Source organism: Stegodyphus dumicola, chromosome 5, assembly GCF_044657685.1.
Source record: "Stegodyphus dumicola isolate Sdum_Otavi_A_Nest chromosome 5, ASM4465768v1".
Taxonomy (NCBI): Eukaryota; Metazoa; Arthropoda; class Arachnida; order Araneae; family Eresidae; genus Stegodyphus; species Stegodyphus dumicola.
In genome coordinates, this window is record NC_140772.1 from 115,619,849 (window position 1) to 115,642,080 (window position 22,232).

Genomic DNA, 22,232 nt, shown 5'->3' on the forward strand with positions numbered 1-22,232 from the left:
ATTTTCTGATCTCAGGTTTTTAAACAAATGTTTACGTCATTAGATTAATCACCAAAATGTATTCCTAACTTCATATATTACGCACTTTTCCTCAACAATTTTCTGCTACCATGTCTGTCCACAATCATCTCTCTACATTTATTTATTTTCAGCTGCGCATAGTGATTTCTGCCGCCTATTTCGTTCAACGAAAATAATTATGTAATGCATAGCATTTACATAATTTTGATTCTTATGATATTTTATTCACGTTTTCTTAAGGCAACATGCTAATTTTTACTTGTCAATAATTTTAGAATTATACTAAACTTGCAACTTAATTTTTAAACTAACAGGTCTTGTCGTAATTGCTAAGCTTAAAATTATTTCAGGTACTAAACTGAGAACTGGATACCAGTATCAGACTGCAAATTATTTTTAATTTTATGAGTTTTGAGCAATTTCTTTTCATTTTTTTTATTCTTTGAGCTGTCACACAACAATCAGAAGTTTTCAAGCTGCACTTATTTTTTCATTTATTTATTTACTTATTTTTTAACAATTCAATTTTTCAGTTTTACATATATTTCTAACACATTTCCTTTCACATTTTTTCACAATGTTTTACATCCTTTTTTCTCATACGTTTAGTTAAAAAAGAAGAGGCCTTTAATTTGTACTTTAAATGAAGAAGTTAAAAAGTTGTTAAAGAAAACTAACAGAAGTGTTTGAAGAACCAAACAACATTTCATTCTATATTTTCTAACATTATTTACACCTAGAATTTATTATTACAAATGTAAATATTTACATTTGTTTTTCTAACATTTTTAACTTCTATAATTTTGATATTATATGTATATGAGTGTGTATAAACATTTTAATATATTTTTTGTGTTGACTAGATATCAGTTATTTTCTTAATCTTTCAATTTGGCTTGTCTTGAAAATTTTCAATATTTTCTTAAAAAGTCTACTAGTCAAAATTCATCTGGCATAAAGTAAACATTCTTCACCACCATTTACAAAAATACAGTTATTCAATCAAATTAAGACTAGAAGTATTAAATTTATCATTTCGCTATATGAAAGATAAACAGACTAATCATCCATATATATTGTTCCGCCGTGAGGTATATTAGTTCAGGGTTTAATTATTCCGACAGAAAAATCTTAAGTTTCACCACAGGAAGTCAATACGAAAATTATGTCTCTCTTACCTGAGGCTAAAGAAAAGATGTAAGAGAAGCGAAAATTAATTAAAACTGCATTAACGGCTTTAAAACTCACCACCAGGATGAATAAATATAAGAAAGGGGTTATCTGTTAAAAACCAAGCTGTTAGTGCCGATAGAGTTAAAATTAAAAAAGCGCACTAAAATAATTTTTTCCAGTCAGACACAAATGGAAGAAATCGATCTGCTTGCTTTTCTGTGAAGTGAGATGAAATAATATAAAAAATTCTTAGCCAAATCCTCGATTAACTTTTAAAAAATGGTGACGTAAAATAGAAAGAAAAGTGCTATCACGTTTACGAATTTCCAAATGAAACGGTATATTTAATTAATTTATTTTCTAAAATCCTGCGTATTTTTCCCGCCTTTTACACCTCTCTCTAAGGCAGCTTACGTGAACAACCAATCATGAAAAGAGGATTATGAAGGGTTGGAAGATATAAGATTAAAATGCAAAAAAATAGCATGAAATCCTTAATGAAATGAAGACAATATTTGGGAGGCTCATTAAAAAGCAACAGAACGTCTATATTGGTATTGACATAAAAAATAATTTCTAAAAAGAAAAAAATATATCAAAATAGTTAAGTTTAAATATACTTTGCTTTCTTAAGAGCGAATTTTTCTCTCTGGATTCTACAAAGATAAAAAAAAAAAAAAAAAAAAAAAAAAAAATCTACGAGAAATAAGCGTATTAAAAGTGATCAATAAGTGCAAAGTTAATATATCCGAAACTAGGAAAAATATTATTGTAAAATAAGTTAAGTTCCATAGCGACTTTAAAGTTTGCATGTCTATGGAATTGTATAAAATTTACTAAAGTATTCTGCATCATTTTCTAATGTGTTTCCTTACACTAGATGTATAACTGCTTGTTTTAATATGTCCAGCGTCTGCCTTTTAGACATCACTTCGTGATCAAGTACTACAAATCACTACAAATCAAAATTTGTATTTAGTACTACAAGTCAAGTACTACAAATCACTACAAATCAAAATTTGTATTTAGTACTACAAGTCAAGTACTACAAATCACTACAAATCAAAATTGTATTACAAATCAAAATTTTGATTTCTAGTACAGTAACTTAACAGACCCTGTTCTTTCTAATTAAATCTTTGCGAGTACACACAAGTAATAGCTAACTTCACAATGACTCTAATCGCTGTCTTTAGATTTTATGATGGCTCAAGGTGATTCTCATTCAGTAAGTTTGAATCTGTTCTAGATTAACAACATGGGACAGTGTGTGCATGCAAAAAACTGGTATTCATAATAAGTTGATCTTTCTTGCAAAATTCGCAGGCGAGTTTTAACACTATGCCACCGTAAACTATCATTAGCTGTCGATGTTCAGGCAAAAATTAATTTTGAAACAGAAGATGAAATAAAAAATATCTGAGGCAACGTTTTTAAATAAATATAAAATTCCAAACAGTCATGTTAAAATTTAAATAACAAATGGGAATAATAACTATTCAGTTTTAGATAAATAATAATCGTTACTTTAGTTTAAATGAAGCTTTTACTTTAAAATGAATGTTTTTAATTCCTGAAAATGAACAGATTTGTATTTAACTGAGCAACTTCTTTTTAATATGTCATAATAATAATAATATTTGCTTGATTTATTTTTAAAAGGTCTGACAATATTATACTTTCTTTCATTCATAAAAATTGTTTTGCATTTCCAATGATTGAACAATTTTAAAACTAGATTTCTAAGTATCTATAATTGTACCTGTAAGTGTGTAGTTTTAAGTTCTTATATCTAAAAATAAGACATTTATTTTCAGTCGAATGACTATAGAATTTAAACTAACCGTAGTTTCTTAATTTATATATACATATTTTCAGACTGAAACCTTTGTAGGAAAATGGAGAGAGATTAATTACTTAACACTGGTTTTCTTTTTTATTCAAAAATATTATGTTTATGATTCTCACCTCATTTCCTATGTCTTTTCCTATGCCGATTAGTGTCACACGTACATGAATAAGTAAAATTAAGGCTATTAGAACAATAGAAAAAACTTTCAAAACTTTTCTTATTTAAAATATAATCAGAATTCGAAATTTAATCATGCTTATTTCGTAAGTTACGCATCAAAGGTTTAAAGAATATCTCTAATCAAGTTTCTGTTGCTTAAGAGTGATAAATTTCTGATGGCAATGTTTTGTTATCAATCAAAATCATTAAATTGCATCCTTTTCAGTATTAAACATTCCAGTTATCGAAAAGAAAAGTTTTATTAATATTATTGAACATTATTTTAAAGCTTTTAAACAAAGCTGCGAACACTGACATAAAATACGCCTGAGGATGTAAAATTTATCTTTGATATCTTTGCTACCAAAGTTACTATACTATAAGGTTTGCTCTTGCATGACGCCTTTGAGTCCTAGTGGACTCAAAAGCAACTTCTCCCTGCTCCGTTTATGTCTTCGTTTCTGCCATTTCTGTAAGTAAGTCACATCAGCGTTGGGAAGAGCCTCCTAATCTTCTTGTTCGTACTGACTTCGTTTGCAACGAAGCCATAGACGAAGCAGCATGACTGACACTCTTTGGTTAAGTTTTATTATTTGAAAACTTTGCTATATTAAAATATTTATACACTCGGCTGGATATTGATAACATTTCACAGTTGGAAAATGATCGATTAGTTTGATCAATGAAAAGAAGTGATTAATTCTAATTCAATCGTCGTTTAAATAAAACAACGATTATCGCTTATTGTTTACATTCTTTCAGTGAATGATGATACTTTATTATCTTTTTATTATTTTACTAGCTTTATCGAGTTAAGCTGGAAAACTGCATCTTTAACACTTAAAATATAAAATCGTGGGTTGTTTCTTCTTGTTATTAACAAATCCCCTAAAAACTCAATAAAGTATTCTCATTATTTGCGAAGCTTGATATGATTGAAAGGATAACCCGTTGCATCTTATATTTTTACTGACGATTTAGAATGCATTTTAGCACAAATGGGTTTTAAATTAGGTAACTTTAAAACAGTACGTCATTTTAACTACACATTGCGTGCAATAAATAATTTATAATAAATACATCAGAGAAGTAGGCCACAGAAAATATGTCTATATGCTTAATGCATATATGCTTTGCAAATAACAGCCATTTGTAAAAAAAAACGCCCTAAAAAGCAGCGATTTAAGGAGGACGACTACCAGACCTTTTTTTTTTCATTTAAGCAACGTTCTATATGTGACAAGAAAAACGAAACGTTAAATTGCCACTGTTTGTTTCATGGTACCTGCCTTCTTCTTAGGGGCTGAGTAAATTGGTAATTTATAAAGTGGTTACTTTTATCTCGTGTTTACACGTCTCATGATTTTCACATCTCAGGAATGTTCAAAACATCCGCCCGGACATAACGTTCAATATTCTCACCAAATTTCCGAATTAAATACAACGTTGGCATTTTGCTTAGATTAGGTACTTTACTTTTACTAAATTGTCAACATTCAGTCAGTCTACAAATAACAATGATATTATTATTTGTTTGAAAGCCACAATTCAAACGAAAGGTTTTCTATTAATATAACCTTTTGTCACTAAGAAATATGTCGTAAAAATCAATGATTTTAAAATGCTCATTTTTTACACTGATAACCTTCTACTTTGTAATTAGTTATAAGAAAAAAGACAGATCTTACACGGAATATTAAGAACAAAATTCTACGGCTGGAATTTCTTCATAAAACGGAAATGACATCTGTATAAAGCGTAATTATGTAAAAAGAATCAAATTCATGTTGAACCAGGTAAAAACTGTTTTTCGTTTATAAACTATAAAGTTTTAAAAAAAATCTTTGAATTTCATAAACAAATGAAACATTGCTATAAATAACATATTTATCAAAGTATGATACTTACAGGGTAAAACATCGGTATATCGGTTCTTCTTGATGTTAACTGGCAGTGTTGCTGCCGCGGTAGAACATAGTTCAGCTTCGTATGCACAAAGAGCTTCCCATTCTCGGTTCAAGCGATCTTTGTTCTTTAGGTGGTCTTCCATATAGGACTACAAATAAATAAATAAATAAATAAATAAATAAATAAAAATAAAAATAGAAACTAAATCTTAACCTTGCCTCTATCGAAAATAATCTGAAAGTTACAGATTTTAACGATCGTCCAAAAAGGTTTGTTAAGATTTTTTATGCTCTCGCTGAGCTCACAATCTACCTGTCTGCAGGTACACTAAATGTTGGCACTAAACGTCTTCCCTCCTGGTATTTTCTCAGTTCGTCATATCAATGCTCAGGTTTCTTACTAAGATGGTTTTACAAAGCTTTTGGGGGCTTTTTATTATTAAGGTTTCGTATGTTTCCTTTATTTATTAAATATCACTTTCTGGCGATTATGTAACCAAAAATTCGACTCAACAGTAAAATTATAAAATATTAAAAGCATATCGTTAAAATTTCCCATAGACAGTCTCGCGCGGTTGAGATAAAAATGCATTTTCCCGCAGTGTAGCCACGACTCGTTTTGTAATCGTTGAGTTAATTGTGAAAAATTCGTTAAATTTCACAAAATATGAAATAACAAATAAAACAAATTTGAAATTTAAAATTCAGTCTTCCGGGTGTCCAGGTTCGGGTGGAGAACTACGTTATTCAAAATTAGATGGTTGTAGGTGCCGTTGTTTTTTCACAGTGTAAGAAATATGCATGCATTTATACAGATTCTTTATTTAATTTCTTTAAATATAATACAGGGTGATAATATTTGGTGGCAGCATGTTCAAAAGTGATACGCCGTTTAAGTCGTTTCCAGACTATTTTCCCATTCGGGACTAACGTCCCTTTTGGACTAAAGATGAAAAATTTAGGAAAAAACTTGTAAACTTTCTTAGTTACTACAAATATTTCTATTAGAAAGCGGATTATTTAAAACAGCAGTTTACTACTTTAAATTTTCATTATATATATATTTGTATTGTGTGTATTTAAGAAAAACTAAATGGAGAAAGTGAAATTATGCAAGCTTAAATTTGGGCAAAAGATAGGCATCGGTTGCTCATTTTTTTCCCTCAAAAGAAGTTAAAAATTAATTAAAAAATGTCTAGAGTTAATTACTAATTTAATCTGGAAATAGATTTTCGGAAATGGCATAATAATATTCAAACCAAATACTTGGATATGTAAATTTATAGCTATATTTACCTGCATATTTATTTGCATTTATACGTACATACATAAATACATAGAGTCATACATATAAAGAAAAAAATTGAAAAGTAAAACGTAGTTCAAAATCTAATTTAAGTGCGCGATGAAAGCAGCAATATGTGGTAATCCAAAATAAATTTTAAAATATAACATTTAAAACTCATTCCCTTGTCATTTCGGAATATACATACGTAAAAACTAAATACCAAAAGCACAGCAGCAAACTGCAAGAAAAAGAAGGGAAACATACCAAAACCGTTACTGAACCAGCAAAGACACAAATTAAAGTTTAAAACTTAAAATAATCTCACAGACACAATCCAAGTAGTCCGCATCTTTATCAGTCCAACCTCTACAGGCCGCAGTGCGAACAATTGCAAAGTTATAATATCGAATAACATAAACTAATTTTAAAAACATAAAAATATTATATTGAACAGACTAATGCCAAGAAACAAAACCTGCAAATAAATGCAATCAAACACATACAGAAACAAAAAAAAAAAAAAAAAAAAAAAAAAAAAACTTATGTAAATTTTGAAACGCCAATAAATCGGATTAAACACTTTTTTACTTCCTTATATGAAGCAAAAAGGAAGTATTGTAATCGCGAAAAATTTCAGGTATCTCCTATTTCAACAAAAATAATATATTTTGACCGCTATCGAATGCAATTTAACGATGATTTTGTGTAACATCTGTATGTATGGACAAAACAAAGGACTCTTTTTTTTTCCTTTTTTAATTTATTATTTTTCTTTTTTCAAAATAATAAAACTGATTTAAAATGGATTCAGAAGAGATTTTTTCGTGGCGCTTGTACGTACGTATGTTATGTAGAGAAATTATCTGATAGCGTTATAAAAATTAGGTGAATGATTTTATGATTTATGGAAATCTTAATTTTTATTTGATTATGAATTATTTATTTTAAGGCTTTAATTTTGGGGAAAAACAGATGCTTCTGGAAATATTATTTAGTTTAAATGAATATTATTTATTTTCTTTTATTTAAAAATCTTGTACAAACTTTTATTCATTGTGAAAGAAGCAGGGAAAGGGAGGCAATTTGTGCCAAGTCATGATTTCGCGCGCTTTGTCCTTTAGAATGTTCGAGGAAGAATTTTCATTGTTAGTTGACCTTAAGAGAGGAAAGTACGTGACAGAAAGGTCAAAGGTTGCTACTTGTCTTTCAATGTAAGTCATTCAGGTTTTTGGCGATTGAGGGTCCGGTTGTTGGCTAAGTGAAGAAGGGCGCGCATGCGCGATCACCCTTATTTCCGCATTCTGGAGTTGAAAACGAAGATTTCGCCATAATTAAGCGGGCGATAAGTGAAGCCATAGTGGGAGCCCGTTTTGTGAAGGAGACGAAGGAAGTTCGAGTTGGATTTACACTTACTCTTCACTCACTCTTGGACTCGCTGATTTTCGGGCCGGCTGGACTAGTGGACGTTGCTCTTGAAATCTGACTTGAAGGAAATTCGAGTTGGATTCTCTCTCTTACTGACTGGCGGGTGGAACTTACTTGGGACGTTACTCGTGAAGCTTGCTCTTGGGATGAGTAAGAACAGGCGAGCCGTAATTGCCTAGAAACAACGTTTCTGACCTGAGGCTGAAAACCCTCTTCCTTGCGGCGTGCTGGTAAAGAGGCGAAATTTGAACGAGTTACCTGCGTGTTGACATAGGACTTTCAGGACCAAGCGGATAGCCGTCCTGGGCAGCAGTGCTCCTGTTTCTGTTCTACAGTGGTGAAGTGGAGTCTACATTTTTAGAACCAGTGTCAAGATGAGCCCGGCCGACATCAACGCTTGATAAGATAAGAGTCCTCCACTTCAAGATGTCCCCTCAAGATAAGTTATTTTTTTTTGTTTGAACTTTAAATCTTCTCACGGCAAGCAACATAACACTGGTGCCGTGACCTCTGCTTAGTGGGGGATCGGATCGAGAATTGAATTTGGATTTTGAATTTACCTATTTTGTGTAATTTACTTTTTAAGGAAGGAGTTAAATTTTATGTGCTAGGATTAATTAGAGTTTTTGATTTGTGTTTGCTTATTTGTTAATACGAGAGTGATAAAGTTTGAAAATGTGTGTGAATTTCAGGAATTTTGGACTTTAACGTTAGGCAAACAGAATTGAACTTTAAAATTAGGAAAAATATATATTTTAATGTAGCAGAATAGGTACTGTACATTTTTACTGTTGAAAATCCTTGAGTGTTTTCTGGATGTATACTTTTGATTTCTGATTTCTGATACAAGATGGAAAATGAATTATTTCACGATAATCCTATGCTATTTGTGTATCCTTGTATAAAGTTTCGAGTGCTTGTCGGTAAAAACTGGACTCATTTTTTGAGCACTATTAAGAGAGCGAGACTTAAGGACTCTAATTATTTTACTGAATGAGTCAAGCCATAGCTATGCGTAGCTAGAAATTTTTTGCGTGTGTTTTTGCTAATTATTTAACCCAGAATCTTGTGAAATGTGTAATTGTGAGGCGTAACGTTAGAGAAATTTTGATTTTTTTGACTTAATTGAATAATATTTTGTGAAATGTATGTAATGTTTTCATGATTATCTAGCGTAGTATATTATTACTTTTTGATTTACAATGTTTGATATGATTCCAGTATATTGTGTAATGTGTTAGTAATTTAATTTAGTATGGAGCAATGAATTTTATAAGTTCTGAAGGCATAATGATACAAATGAATGAGTTAAAAAAAAATTGAAGGTTATTTTTCAATTGCAAAATTCTGTTTTAAAGTGAACATGGGTTAGATTTGAATTTTTGCCTGAGATCAGCAATAGTGATGTTTGCATATTTATTTATTTATTTTTTTTGGATTGAATTCTTCAGCTTGAGTGAAGTTCTAATTAGTTTAATGAGTCAGAGTAATTGGGATTAGTTATCTTCTGAGTTTTAAGTTTGTGAAGAGTTGTCATGTGAGAATTGTTTAAACAGTAGAAATAGAGTTAGTCTTGTGAATTGTAGAAAGTGAATTTTAATGAGAATTTTGGTGACAACGGGAATTGGTTTTATGAAATTTTTGAAATAAGTTTGAGAAGATTAGTTACTTTTGCTCTGTACTCATGAGTGGGAATTTTCGGTTGATTACAAGTAGTTTGTCTTGAATTTGCTAGTGAATCGTAATAGATTTGATTTGAGTTATTGAATTTTCTTTCGTGGTTGGACTTGTTTCGTGGTTGAATTTGGGGTTAATTCTTGTTTTGGCTTAAGTTTTGTATTTGAATTATTAGTATCAAGATAGTTGTATCAAGTTTTTGTTTTGTTTTCTGGTGGTTTCTGCCAAGGTCCGTAAAATGTAAGTTCTCTGATGTTTAGATTCTGTGGAAGAATTGAGATTTCGGTGGTCATAGGAAAATAGTAGAATTTGAGTTATGGATTTCATTTGTGTGATTTTTAGGAATTTTGAGTTACGAGTTATGAGTATTTTTTTTAGTTTAGCACTTTTGAGAACTTTGCATTTGTTGCTTGCAGTTAGGTCTTGCGTGAAGTTGTAATGTCCTGAAAGCTCGTTTTCTTGTAAATACTTGCACTTCATGGTGGCACTTGACTTCTTACACCGGGAGAAACAGGAACTTGTTATCTGAGAAAACTATTGTTGTATCTTTTTCATTGTGTTGGTTCAGGATTGTAGCGTTTCAGTCGGCGCACTTTTCTTTCCGAGATAAGAGATCTTATGTTCTCTTTCAACGTGTCTGGAGGTTTGCTTCATACGTAAAGTTTGAGTCTGTCATTCATAATACAGCGCTTTTCTCAGCTTACATGGACGCGGTAAAGAGTTACTTTGTTTCTTTTGTTTGGGTGGAGGTGTTTCTGAAAGCTGCTACTTAGGTTACTATACAACATTTTGGAAGAGTCTGATGCAGAATAGATCTCAGTTTTTGCCTAAATTGGGAGGTTTCAAGATTGTTTGCCTAAATTGGGAGGTTTGTTTTGAACACTTTTTTGATTTGTGATATTTTATTTAGTGTTCTAGTAACGTGCTTCAGTCCAGCTTTGATTGATTTCTTTGACTAGTTGAAATTTTTTTTGTGGACCTAATGGATTTTTAGAATTACTGAAATTTTTGTTGTCTTACTAAGGGGACTTAAGTTGGTGTTGTTACTCACTAGTGTTTTCTTTGAGGTGAAATTTTAGCGACACTTCACTCTTGCTGGTTGATTATTTTTGGCTTGATTTGAATTACAGTGAAATATTTTTTGACTTGATATGGTTTAATGCTTATGTGTGTATTTGTTTAGGTATTGCAGTTTAAAAATAATTTTTAAGTATCACTGATCTCATTGCTCATTTGAATTATGTACGAAATTTTTTTACAGTTTAATTGTATTTTCATTTTTGGTGTATATGTGTATCTTGGTAGTATCTGTAAATTTTTTGGCCAAACGTTATTTTGTACATGCATTAGGTATTAGTATTATTTTTGTGTGTGTATTGGATAAAATTCTAATGTGTATTTGCACAGCGTATTCGTTATGCTATTTTCGGAATTGATTTTGGTTGGATTGAATTTTTGGACAATCACGTTTTCTTTCTTTCTGATTTTTTGTGTGGGGTATTTTCGGCTGGTTCCGAGGTTCCTTGTGTTGTAACGTTCTTTACTTTTCTAATGCTTGGCCCTGATCAGGCCGCTTCTGTTCTTAGACGTGATTGTTTGGGATTCATTCCTGGAAGTTATCCAATTTCGTATTACTTAAGGGGGTCTTTACTCTTTGTTAGAATACGTTCATGTGACATATTTTAATTGGAATTGTTTGAATTATTAGTGTGTTTATTTTCTCAGGAATGTATTTTATGTATCTGCGGCGCGTTAATTATCTTATTTTTATTTATTTCATTTTTTTTGTGGTGTGAGCAATTGGATTAGATTATTTCTTTCTTCCGGTGTGTGTATTCGAACACATTCAGTGGCTTATCTATCGTAAGGGAAAAATTGAAAGATAAAGTCTTCTTCAACTTTGAAAGAGTGATTGTTCTTCCTTGGTCGAAGGTGAGACGTAGGAGGGTGAAATCTGGTTTCTTTTAAGGTCAAGTTCCTCTACTAAGGAGTATTGTGGTGCTGAGTTCACATTCCGGGGTTGGTTGCTTTCATTTTCTCGCGTTGAAGGCTACAGGGGGGAGTTGCTAACACAATGATTTCTAACTACAGGGTTTTAACTCGATTGCATTGACAACTCCGTACTCATTTAATGTACTCCATGATTGTGCTCAGCAGAAATTGTCACAATAGTAGAATGTGTTCGACCTCAGGTGAAATGGTTTACATTAATGGACTGAAAAAGAATGAGTAGATAAATAAACGTTCAGGATATGGCCACACAGAGACTGCAACACTAGTGTGATGTAATGAACTGAAAAAAAAAAAAAAGAGAGAAATTCTTTTTGTCATTATTGATTGATCTTAGACATATTTTGTTTGTGATTAACGCCTTATTTTATATATTTTATTTTTGTATGTGTTCTGAGTATTTCTAGGTTTAATTAATTAAGTGATTTAATTGATGTTTTTGATTAATTGTTTTTGATGATCTTCCTTGAGTATTATAATTAGTAATTGCTTTGATTAATCTTGTTGTTTTATTTGCACATTTTGGACTTGAAATTTAATGTGTCAGTAACGTCACTGTTACCAAGGAGTCGTGTGAAATATTGTTACATTATGTTATCCTTTAGCCTTATTGCACAGTATGAGTCATGGTATTTCAAGAAGTGTCTGTCTGCTAAATTTTGGTAAACCAAAATTTAATTCCTTAGGGGAAAGGAATGTTATGTAGAGAAATTATCTGATAGCGTTATAAAAATTAGGTGAATGATTTTATGATTTATGGAAATCTTAATTTTTATTTGATTATGAATTATTTATTTTAAGGCTTTAATTTTGGGGAAAAACAGATGCTTCTGGAAATATTATTTAGTTTAAATGAATATTATTTATTTTCTTTTATTTGAAAATCTTGTACAAACTTTTATTCATTGTGAAAGAAGCAGGGAAAGGGAGGCAATTTGTGCCAAGTCATGATTTCGCGCGCTTTGTCCTTTAGAATGTTCGAGGAAGAATTTTCATTGTTAGTTGACCTTAAGAGAGGAAAGTACGTGACAGAAAGGTCAAAGGTTGCTACTTGTCTTTCAATGTAAGTCATTCAGGTTTTTGGCGATTGAGGGTCCGGTTGTTGGCTAAGTGAAGGAGGGCGCGCATGCGCGATCACCCTTATTTCCGCATCCTGGAGTTGAAAACGAAGATTTCGCCATAATTAAGCGGGCGATAAGTGAAGCCATAGTGGGAGCCCGTTTTGTGAAGGAGACGAAGGAAATTCGAGTTGGATTTACACTTACTCTTGACTCACTCTTGGACTCGCTGATTTTTGGGCCGGCTGGACTAGTGGACGTTGCTCTTGAAATCTGGCTTGAAGGAAATTCGAGTTGGATTCTCTCTCTTACTGACTGGCGGGTGGAACTTACTTGGGACGTTACTCGTGAAGCTTGCTCTTGGGATGAGTAAGAACAGGCGAGCCGTAATTGCCTAGAAACAACGTTTCTGACCTGAGGCTGAAAACCCTCTTCCTTGCGGCGTTCTGGTAAAGAGGCGAAATTTGAACGAGTTACCTGCGTGTTGACATAGGACTTTCAGGACCAAGCGGATAGCCGTCCTGGGCAGCAGTGCTCCTGTTTCTGTTCTACAGTGGTGAAGTGGAGTCTACATTTTTAGAACCAGTGTCAAGATGAGCCCGGCCGACATCAACGCTTGATAAGATAAGAGGCCTCCACTTCAAGATGTCCCCTCAAGATAAGTTTTATTTTCTTTGGTGTGTTTGAACTTTAGGCAAGCTGTTCAAAACGTCCTTAGCAGTAAAAACTACGTCGAATCTAAAATTTAACTCTCATGCCTTAAATTGTTTCCCTTTCCCTTCTTTTAAATCACCAGACAAACCTTAAGTTTTTTTATGAATTTAAATGAACAGACTCTCAGATGAGGTTAAGAGTTTTCTTATTGTGATGTAATTGAATAAACTGATATTTAAACTGGTAACCTCTTACAGTATGTTTTCTTTATATATTTAATATGAACTTTTCCTTTATATCTTGTACATGTTTTTCTTATGTTTTCGATCCTCTCACGGCGCGGTCCCGGGATGCATTTTTTTCACAACGCAAAAATGCTGTACACGTTTCACTATACGATCACTACCTTTCACGGCAAGTAGTTTCATATTTAACATTTAATAACATATAGGAATTTCAGATATAACATGGTACCCTGAAGTAAAGCTATTTAACCTTGGTGTCGAAACTTTTCTATATAACACGTACGGATGTATGTACATATGATGTATGTATATATGTATTTATCTCTCATAACTCAAAACTGAGTAGCCTTAGTCCGTTGAAATTTTGTGTATATCACTGCTATAACATGTAGATGTGCATTCCTATTTTGGTTGCAATCAGCCGCACCAAAAGTATATAAATATATGCATAGATGTAATAAAACTGTTACATTAGATGTTAAAAAACTGCGTTATTATTGAAATAAGACTGCATTATTAGATGAAATAAGATGACTTGGTGAGAATTGCAACGGACAGGCTTGGAAAGAACTGCGACTTTGCTGCGTAGTTAGCAAGATGACATTTGAAGAACACACAACACATAACAGTAAATTCCACACATCATTTTATTTTTCGATAATACGCATTATCGCTGTGTGTGCGCTATGCACCCCACAACTTTCTACAGCTCATATTTTAAACAATGGACGAATTTAGAAAAGTAAACCAACGGCACAGCCGAAAGCAACACAAAAGACGAACGAAGAGAAGAAGAGCGGAGTTGCGACGTAATTGAGCTTTTGATATACCGAATTCCATTTCAGATCACATGACACTTTAATATACAGAATTTTGGGTTTAGATTCCATATGCAAGTGCGCATCAGAACTGCAGGGAGTAAAATTTATTGCTGTTATTTTTAGAAGGAAACGGAAGTTAAAGGGCTATTAATTTATTATTTGAAAGCTAGATTTTATATTTTACATATTAGATATTTTATATTTTTAGATATATATATCCATTCTGTTACTCGGCTCAGTGAACTAATTTCTTTATTCTTATATTTTGGAAATTGTGCATTTTTTACTTTAAAAATGATTTAATTATGTTATTCTTATTTTCCGGTTAAAATTTTTATGCCTTTAGTTAACCTGCATATTATAGTTTTACAATTATCCACAATTTAAAAATTGTTTTAAGTGCGGCTAAGCCTAATATTTTTACCATAGCAGCCATAGTTGTTTACATTTGAAACTTGGCAGAATAGTGGATTTGTTGCTAATCTAGAGAAACTAAGTTTCGCAACAACAAAGATAACATCTTCTTTTCTTATTGTGAATTACATAATGCTTAATCATTCTGGAATTATCATTTAAGTTATTGAATTAGCCCATATATTGCCTCAGCATAGCGTCCAAAACAAATTAAGTCAGTTTCTACGCCCCAGTATCTTTTTGCCGAGTGAGACCAAAAGTAAACTTTCAGTTTCGAGCACCGAAAAATCTGCCTTTTTGCCCGCTGGCCGAATTGCTTGCTTTTGCGTAGAAACTCTCATTTTACTTGTAAAAATTGCTCTTTAAATTGTTTTAACTATATTCATGTTTTATATTTTTAAATTTTTAATAAAAATATTATGTATTTTTGCCTTGTCGCCAAGTGAGAACTGAATTAATTGAATGAGAAATATATCTTTAAAGAAATTCGAGGAAATAAAGTTTAAATGAAACGCAGAAAAACGCGTATAATTTAATATTTCGTACAAGGAAGTCATGTGGTGTACACAACAGATTTTTTATTTAAATATGTTTTGCATTCGTCCACTTTTGGGTGCTGAAAATAGATATAACGCATAGAAAGAGAGCACAAATTATAGCAGTTAACAGTCACACATAAATGACTATAAGAAATATTCCTTCGGCGACTGGTGTTGGAAAATCAAGCATTTCTCGAATTCTGACGAGACACATGAAACTGAATCATTTCCTCCAGAAAGGAAGTACAAATTTGGAAGGATAAGTAGACTTCTCACTGCTAGTCCGAAGGGGAGCAAGCCAATTAAAAAAAATTTTGGCATCTCAAATGAAGCAAAATCGATTATTGTGAACCCCTCCCCCCAAAAAATACAAATCTTGGGTCATAAATGACAGGAAAAATTTTATTTTCAGCGATTAGTCTCATTCATTTGTTAATGATTACTCAAATGTTAAACTAAGCAAGGGTGAATCAGTGAGGCCTCATCGTATTCAACACACCGTAAAACCCACTCAGAAAATGGTTTTTTTTTTTTTTTTTTTTTTTTTTTATTTTTTATTTTTTTTATAGTTTTTGAACTGTAGATGGTATTGAAAATCTAGTTCCTATTGATGAAATAATGTATTTATCGAAGTATATAGAAATTTTAAAACATCGCTTTGCACTATTATCTTAAAAATGTCTGCAGGGATATTTCAACATGACTCCATGTCACAATTCAAAATAGTCAGAATGTTCATGCTGGAATATAAAATTATTGTGCTAGATTGACCTAGAAATCTACCCGACTTCAATCCGATCAAAATCTGTAATACATACTCAACAGCTTAGCAAAATGGACACATGGAAAAAGAGATCATGATTAATAATGCTATAAAAATGTGGTTCTATGATAAAGAAGTCAAAAACTATACACGCAAGACTAGCAGATTCAATGCCTAGGCGCATTCTAGATATTACCTTTCAATATTATTATTATCACGATATATGAAGGTATGTACATAAATTATGAAAGAATTTGGGGGAAACGTACGCGAGGGGGAGAAACACGCCAAGTAAATAAGTTATTTGTTATTTATTTCTACACTTATCAAATAAAGAGGATCGAGTTATAATAAAAAATAGAATACTACCAATTAATGAAAATAAACAAATAGTCTAAATTATTGTCGTAATAACAAAAATATTCGTTAATTTGTTTTTATTAATGGCCGAGGAATTTTAAATGCTAGCTAGTATGTAAATGTAAATCGATGTTTATTATTAATATATAAAATTTCGTGGTGTAATTGCAAGCATACTGTAATTACATACATGTTAATACAGGTCCAGGGTTCGAGTCCCGGCGAGGGCATTGCATATTTTTCACGTCTCCTGCTTCGGAAAAATCTAATGACTCTACAAGCTGAGTTTTTTAAAATTTAAAAGCAAGAAATTTCTAAGCAAATTTTCCTTAATTCACCAGGATATTTCATTGAGATGAAATTTAATTGAAATATTTTGTTATGTATGTAAAGTTCATCTAATTCCATTTATTAAAAAGATTTTGTCATTTAAACACTTGGCTAACTCGAAAAATATGACTACGACCAACGATTGCGAAAATAAAGGCCGGGTAAGGACTGTACGCATCTCCCTAAACCGGCTGGGAAGTCCTTACCTGGTCTTTATATATATATATATATATATATATATATATACCCTTTGGTACAGCTGATTGCAATAAAAAAGGGAAGCACACAGCTAAATGTAATAGCAATCTCATATAAAAAATTTCAACGCTGAACGGCTTGAGGTATGCGAGATACATACATACCTACGTACAAAACGTCACGATAAAATCGATTTTAAATCTAAAGTGAATCCATTTTGGAATAAAGAGTATTTTATTCTACTTGTGTGTACAGACGTCACTCAAAAATATACAAAATGAATTCGGAAATGGTCGAAATGAATAATTCCGTTAAAATCTGATAATCAAAAATTTTCGCGATTAGAATACTTCTTTCACTTCGCATGAGAAAGAAAAAATGTAACCGGTGCACTTATAAAAATTCGCTTTTTATAAAATGGATGCTGCCAGTTGTATGAGCTTGTTTTTTCTTGAAAGAAAAAACTAATACGAATTTGCTAACGTCTTCTGTTGAAATAACTTCTTTTTCGGTACTATTAATGGCGTATAATAGCCTATTGCCTATTGCTGTTGCAAATTAGCATATTACTGAGCTTAATAATTTGTACCTGAATGACGGTGAATGTAATTGTTAAAAGCAGCAAGGTCTGAAAATACGAGGTTTTGTTATTTATTAAATTTACTTTCTTTTAAATAGAAATGGTTAGTTTTGTTGTTCTATCAAAAGTTGATGTTGACTGTTTTTGAAAACTAAATCTCCATGAACCCATTAACAACCAATTACCAGCTAAGTACATTATTTGTTTCGCAGTTTTTTCTATCCCTACTAAACCAGAAAATATATCAGCATAGTGTTTTGAAACTACCGTGAATTTGCTTTTTTATGGGGTTTTAAATAGCAAAATATAAATCATATTCGGAATATTATTTCTTATATCTTTATATACATCTTTGTTATCAACGAAAAATGTTTTGTAAATTGATGATACGATTTTTTTAATTGCAGTTTTTTAATATTTAAGTAAAGGCCGTTGACCGAAAAATTAAAATTGCACATAAATTTACATTAAACATGTAAAACAAACTACGAAAATCACATTTATACAGCTTAAACGTAATTGAAGGCTGAATTCTACGCTATATACGCAACAGAAAAAATAAACTTTAAGGAAAATACGTTTATTTTCTCTCGTTTCTCATTATCTAAGCATTTTGAAGCAGTTTCCGAATTTTTATCTCTTTATCAAAATATCATATTAAAGAGCATTTAAAGCCTGTATGCTTCAGTTTAGAAAAATTTCCATAGTCAAGCACAAAACAGAATGAGAGAGAAAACTAGAAGCGACATAATCCTTTTAGCAAGAATCTTTCCTTTTTAACTAATCCATCAGATCCTTTGTGATTTGAGGTAATTTGATCCCGCGTGTGTTCTAACGGAGTTTAAAAACATATTATTAAAATTAATTAATTATAAATAGGGTGAGTACACAGAGGCTATTATGTTGGTAAGTTCATTGATGTTTTCAAAATAAATACATTGACTCAAATTACATTACAAATTATTGAAATAAGGAATAATTGAAATAATGTTTCACATCCTAATTTAAAAACTTCCTTTTTTGGATACCGAAGTCAAAAAAATCATTTTCGTATTCTCAGTTGAAAAATCTATTTTCTGATCTCTAAAACAATAATGCAGCACGTTTCACTTCTTTTATGCCAATTTTTGTGCTAATATATATACTTTACCAGATTAAAATGGTAACCCGATAAAAGTGGTTAGTAATAATGGTGACCAGGGAATCACTATATCATGAGTATATATCATCAACTTTCCATTTATTTTAAATTATGAAATATAATAACTATTATAAATATTAATCTAATGTTTCTCTTTAAAATTAGTTTTCGTTATCAATGATGCGTTTGTGCATTAGGCAAAATTTTCCCGCTTTACTTAAAGATAATGCCTAACTTTGAATTTTTTTTTACATTATTAAACATCTGCATTACAGGAACTACAAAGATCAATTTTCTTTGCTTCAAAAGCTTTTGAACGCTCTGAGAGTAGAAACCACGAAAAAATACCGGGAAAATTAGGTAAAAAAACTAAAGAAACTTATTTTTGTTTCAAGGATATTTTTGGCTTCTTTACCTATTTGTTTTCAATGGGCTTTTAATCCTAGTTTAGACATTCAGCCAAGAGCTAGTAAAGTACTTCAAAAATCAGAAATCGAGCATTCTGACTAGAAACAAGTAAAATGTTTGTTAGTAAAAAGACTAAACAAACTTTAACAACATTTTATTTGACCTTTATGGTTTACAATTAATAGCTGTATACAATGAAAGGTCGATTTTTGCCTATTAACATTTTCAAAATTTCGATCTTTACCGACACTAACCTTTAATAATCAGACGATCTGTCTCTCACAGCTATAGATTGTAAAAAGACATTTTGACTTAAACTTCCTAATTAACTACTAGAAAAAGGTTTACTTAACCCAAGACGTATGTGGAACGTAATGACTTCCACACCGACTATGTGGAACAAAAACAGCGCAAGTTCTAAAGCAAAATAAGACGTAGCTAATTTTCAAACATAATTTAACTGTCTTGTGCATGGCTTAGATTTACATATATAAATCTGGTATGAACAAATATTTGTGATGGGAGTCAAGGAAAGATGTTGTTTAAATTGTGAATCAACTGATAACAGAACTTAAAAATACAGACATATTCAAAATGAATATAGCGATTAGAAAGGACTATAACTATTTAATTGAAAAACATATCGGTAAGAATTACACATAATATAAACGTAAGCGCAAAATTTTGTTTGCATACTTTATAAATGACTCCCCTTTGGGAACACGTGCAACATTCAAGCAATAGTCCATTTCCCGCCACACATTCTGAAGTATATTTGGAGTCACCAACGCAGTTCAACATGAACAAAATTTTTCAATGCCACTGAGAACAACATCTCATCTATATTTCCTGCACGGAAACGCGAGTAAGAATTATAAGAAATGTATTTTATTTTACAATTACAAGATAACCTCGAGTAAAGCGACATTTTTGTTAAGTGGAGTTCCGATGCCTTATAAAACAGCACATCTCTGAATTATTGAATGAAGAAATTCTACATAGATAATTAACTTAAAAGTTAAATTACCAGAATCATATGTCCAGTTGATATGTCCATATTTGAGGTAACAGGTTCTTCATTCCTGCAAAAAATTTATTGGCCATTAGAGGTTTGAATAACATATTTTTTTAATTTATAAGGAAAAAAGTAGTATTAGTCTACTTTTTCCATCAAAATACACAAAATGAGAAAATATGCATCTGAGAAACTATATATTTATTAACATATAGAATTCTCATCATTGGACGAAAAGTAAAGATTTTTTAGTGATTGTTTATCGATGACTATATTTTACGTTTCCTGTTTGTCAAAAGTATGAAAATGTAAAACTCATACGTTATATTTCGTCGTTATATTAACGAAAGGGCGTTTAAAATTATCCGTTATATGTATTTATATACATATATAATATATCTACTGAAATAGCGAACGAATTTTAAATTCGCCATTGTATTAAAGAAAAAACTTAAATCTTTAAATAAACGTAATGCAGTGCTCTATATTTCCAAATACAAGCACAGATTTGATTGGACCTTTGAATTTATTTAATTGTTAAAATTACTAAAATGGAAATATTTTTCAGATATTTCTAATTTTCACTTTAAGCAAAAGAAGGTAACCTAGATAATTGTAGTTAGTCGGACTATTTTCATTTTTAATTATACAATAATTTCTAACTTGGTAAAAGCAAAAGTATAACTTTTAGAAACAACAAACCAGCAATTTATAGTCTAGAAAAATGTCTTTTATGTATACTTTTCAGATATCGATTTCTCTTATTCTAAATACACTCAAGGATTCAAAAACCGATTCTCGATGTGAATGAATTTAAATTCGTATAGAGTTTATAGATATCTCACCAGTCTAATACACTCGTATTCCGTTTCAGAAACTCAAATCTTGTTTCAGCGTTACAGTTCGAATATGTGTGATGTGGACAAACAGCGGTATCAGCAAACATGATTATTTCAGCTGCCAGCCGCAAGTGTACTTTAATATGGAAACAAAAACACAAAACTGAAGGAAAAAACTTGTCAAAACGTGACCCGAATGTAAATTCTCAGCTCTAGTTGGAAACATTCTGGAATAGGTTTTTCTCTCGCATCTTCTACTTTTCAAGCAGAGTGAGTGAACTGCTAGCCCCTCACGGATAAACCAGATCCAGGGAACGTGTTCCTAGTGCACTATCTAAATCTGGGTAGATCCCCAAACCCCTCTTTCTGTCGAAGCAGCTTGCAGAGCTCAACGGGCATGCGTATTCTATTAGAGTGCTCCGCGACACTGGGATTTAAAGGGGGATTTTAAGCTGTTTTGCATGATTGGGATTAAGCGCGTCCTGTTTGGGGTCTTAACAAAGTCATGATGGCGGCAAATTAGGTCCTGCGCTAAGTAGACACAAATTAGAGAACTGTTTCTCGAGCGTCGTACTTTTCTGTTAATAAAAATTTAGATCTAATATTACTAATGAAAGCTTTAAGGATATTTGTCAAAGGATATTCTGTTCCTAATAATACAAGATAAACTTTCCATATCTTACACTAGTTCAAACTTAATTCATATTAAGGAGTTTCTTTAAAATTTGCAGAATTGCATACAATTCAGAACAGTTCAGAAAACAAGAAGTTTTCAGTTTATAAAAGTCTTAGAAACTTTTTATCCTCAAAATACAGTGAAACGTTTAAGATTGCAAAATCACCGCTACAGTTTTGAGACCTAGACTGGAATCAAATGAAGTTGGCATCATGCTTACAAATTTACAAATTCCTTACCATTTTTCCATACATATTTTCTCTCTATCTCTTCCCTCCCCCCCCCCCCAAAAAAATAAACTACCAACTTCCTATTTAAATCTTTTATCTGAACTCTTATTCTATTCAAATTTCGAATATAGTAGCTCGACTCAGTCATGAATCTTGAGATAATATATGCATGAAAACTATCATGAACATTCAACATGACGCATAAAATTACTTAGACAATCGTAACAGTCACTGTAAATCTTAGGATAAGGCAGGCATTACAGAAACTCTTCAAAGTCCATATATCAGGCCTGAGGTCGAATCACATTATCTTTCATTTGCACGTCCGTAGAGTATCTACGGACCGTTTGAATGCCAGTCTTACAGTGTTTAAAATGCCAAGATTACAATACTTGTTAACTTTTAAGTTGCGGATTGCGCGTATTATACTGCTGCCAATAAAATGGTTT

At 31.6% G+C, this 22,232-nt stretch overlaps 1 protein-coding gene across 2 annotated transcripts in view; it reads right to left on the minus strand.

Moving 5' to 3' along the window:
- IA-2 (tyrosine phosphatase IA-2) overlaps positions 1-22,232 on the minus strand; it is a 991,654-nt gene that overhangs the window by 92,538 nt on the left and 876,884 nt on the right. For both annotated transcript variants that reach the window (XM_085816984.1, XM_085816983.1), the window contains 2 exons: positions 20,051-20,105; positions 5,114-5,261 (listed from right to left, as the gene is read on the minus strand). In XM_085816984.1, coding sequence (XP_085673110.1) covers positions 5,114-5,261; positions 20,051-20,105 — 203 coding nt within the window. The remainder of the gene's footprint in view (positions 1-5,113; positions 5,262-20,050; positions 20,106-22,232) is intronic.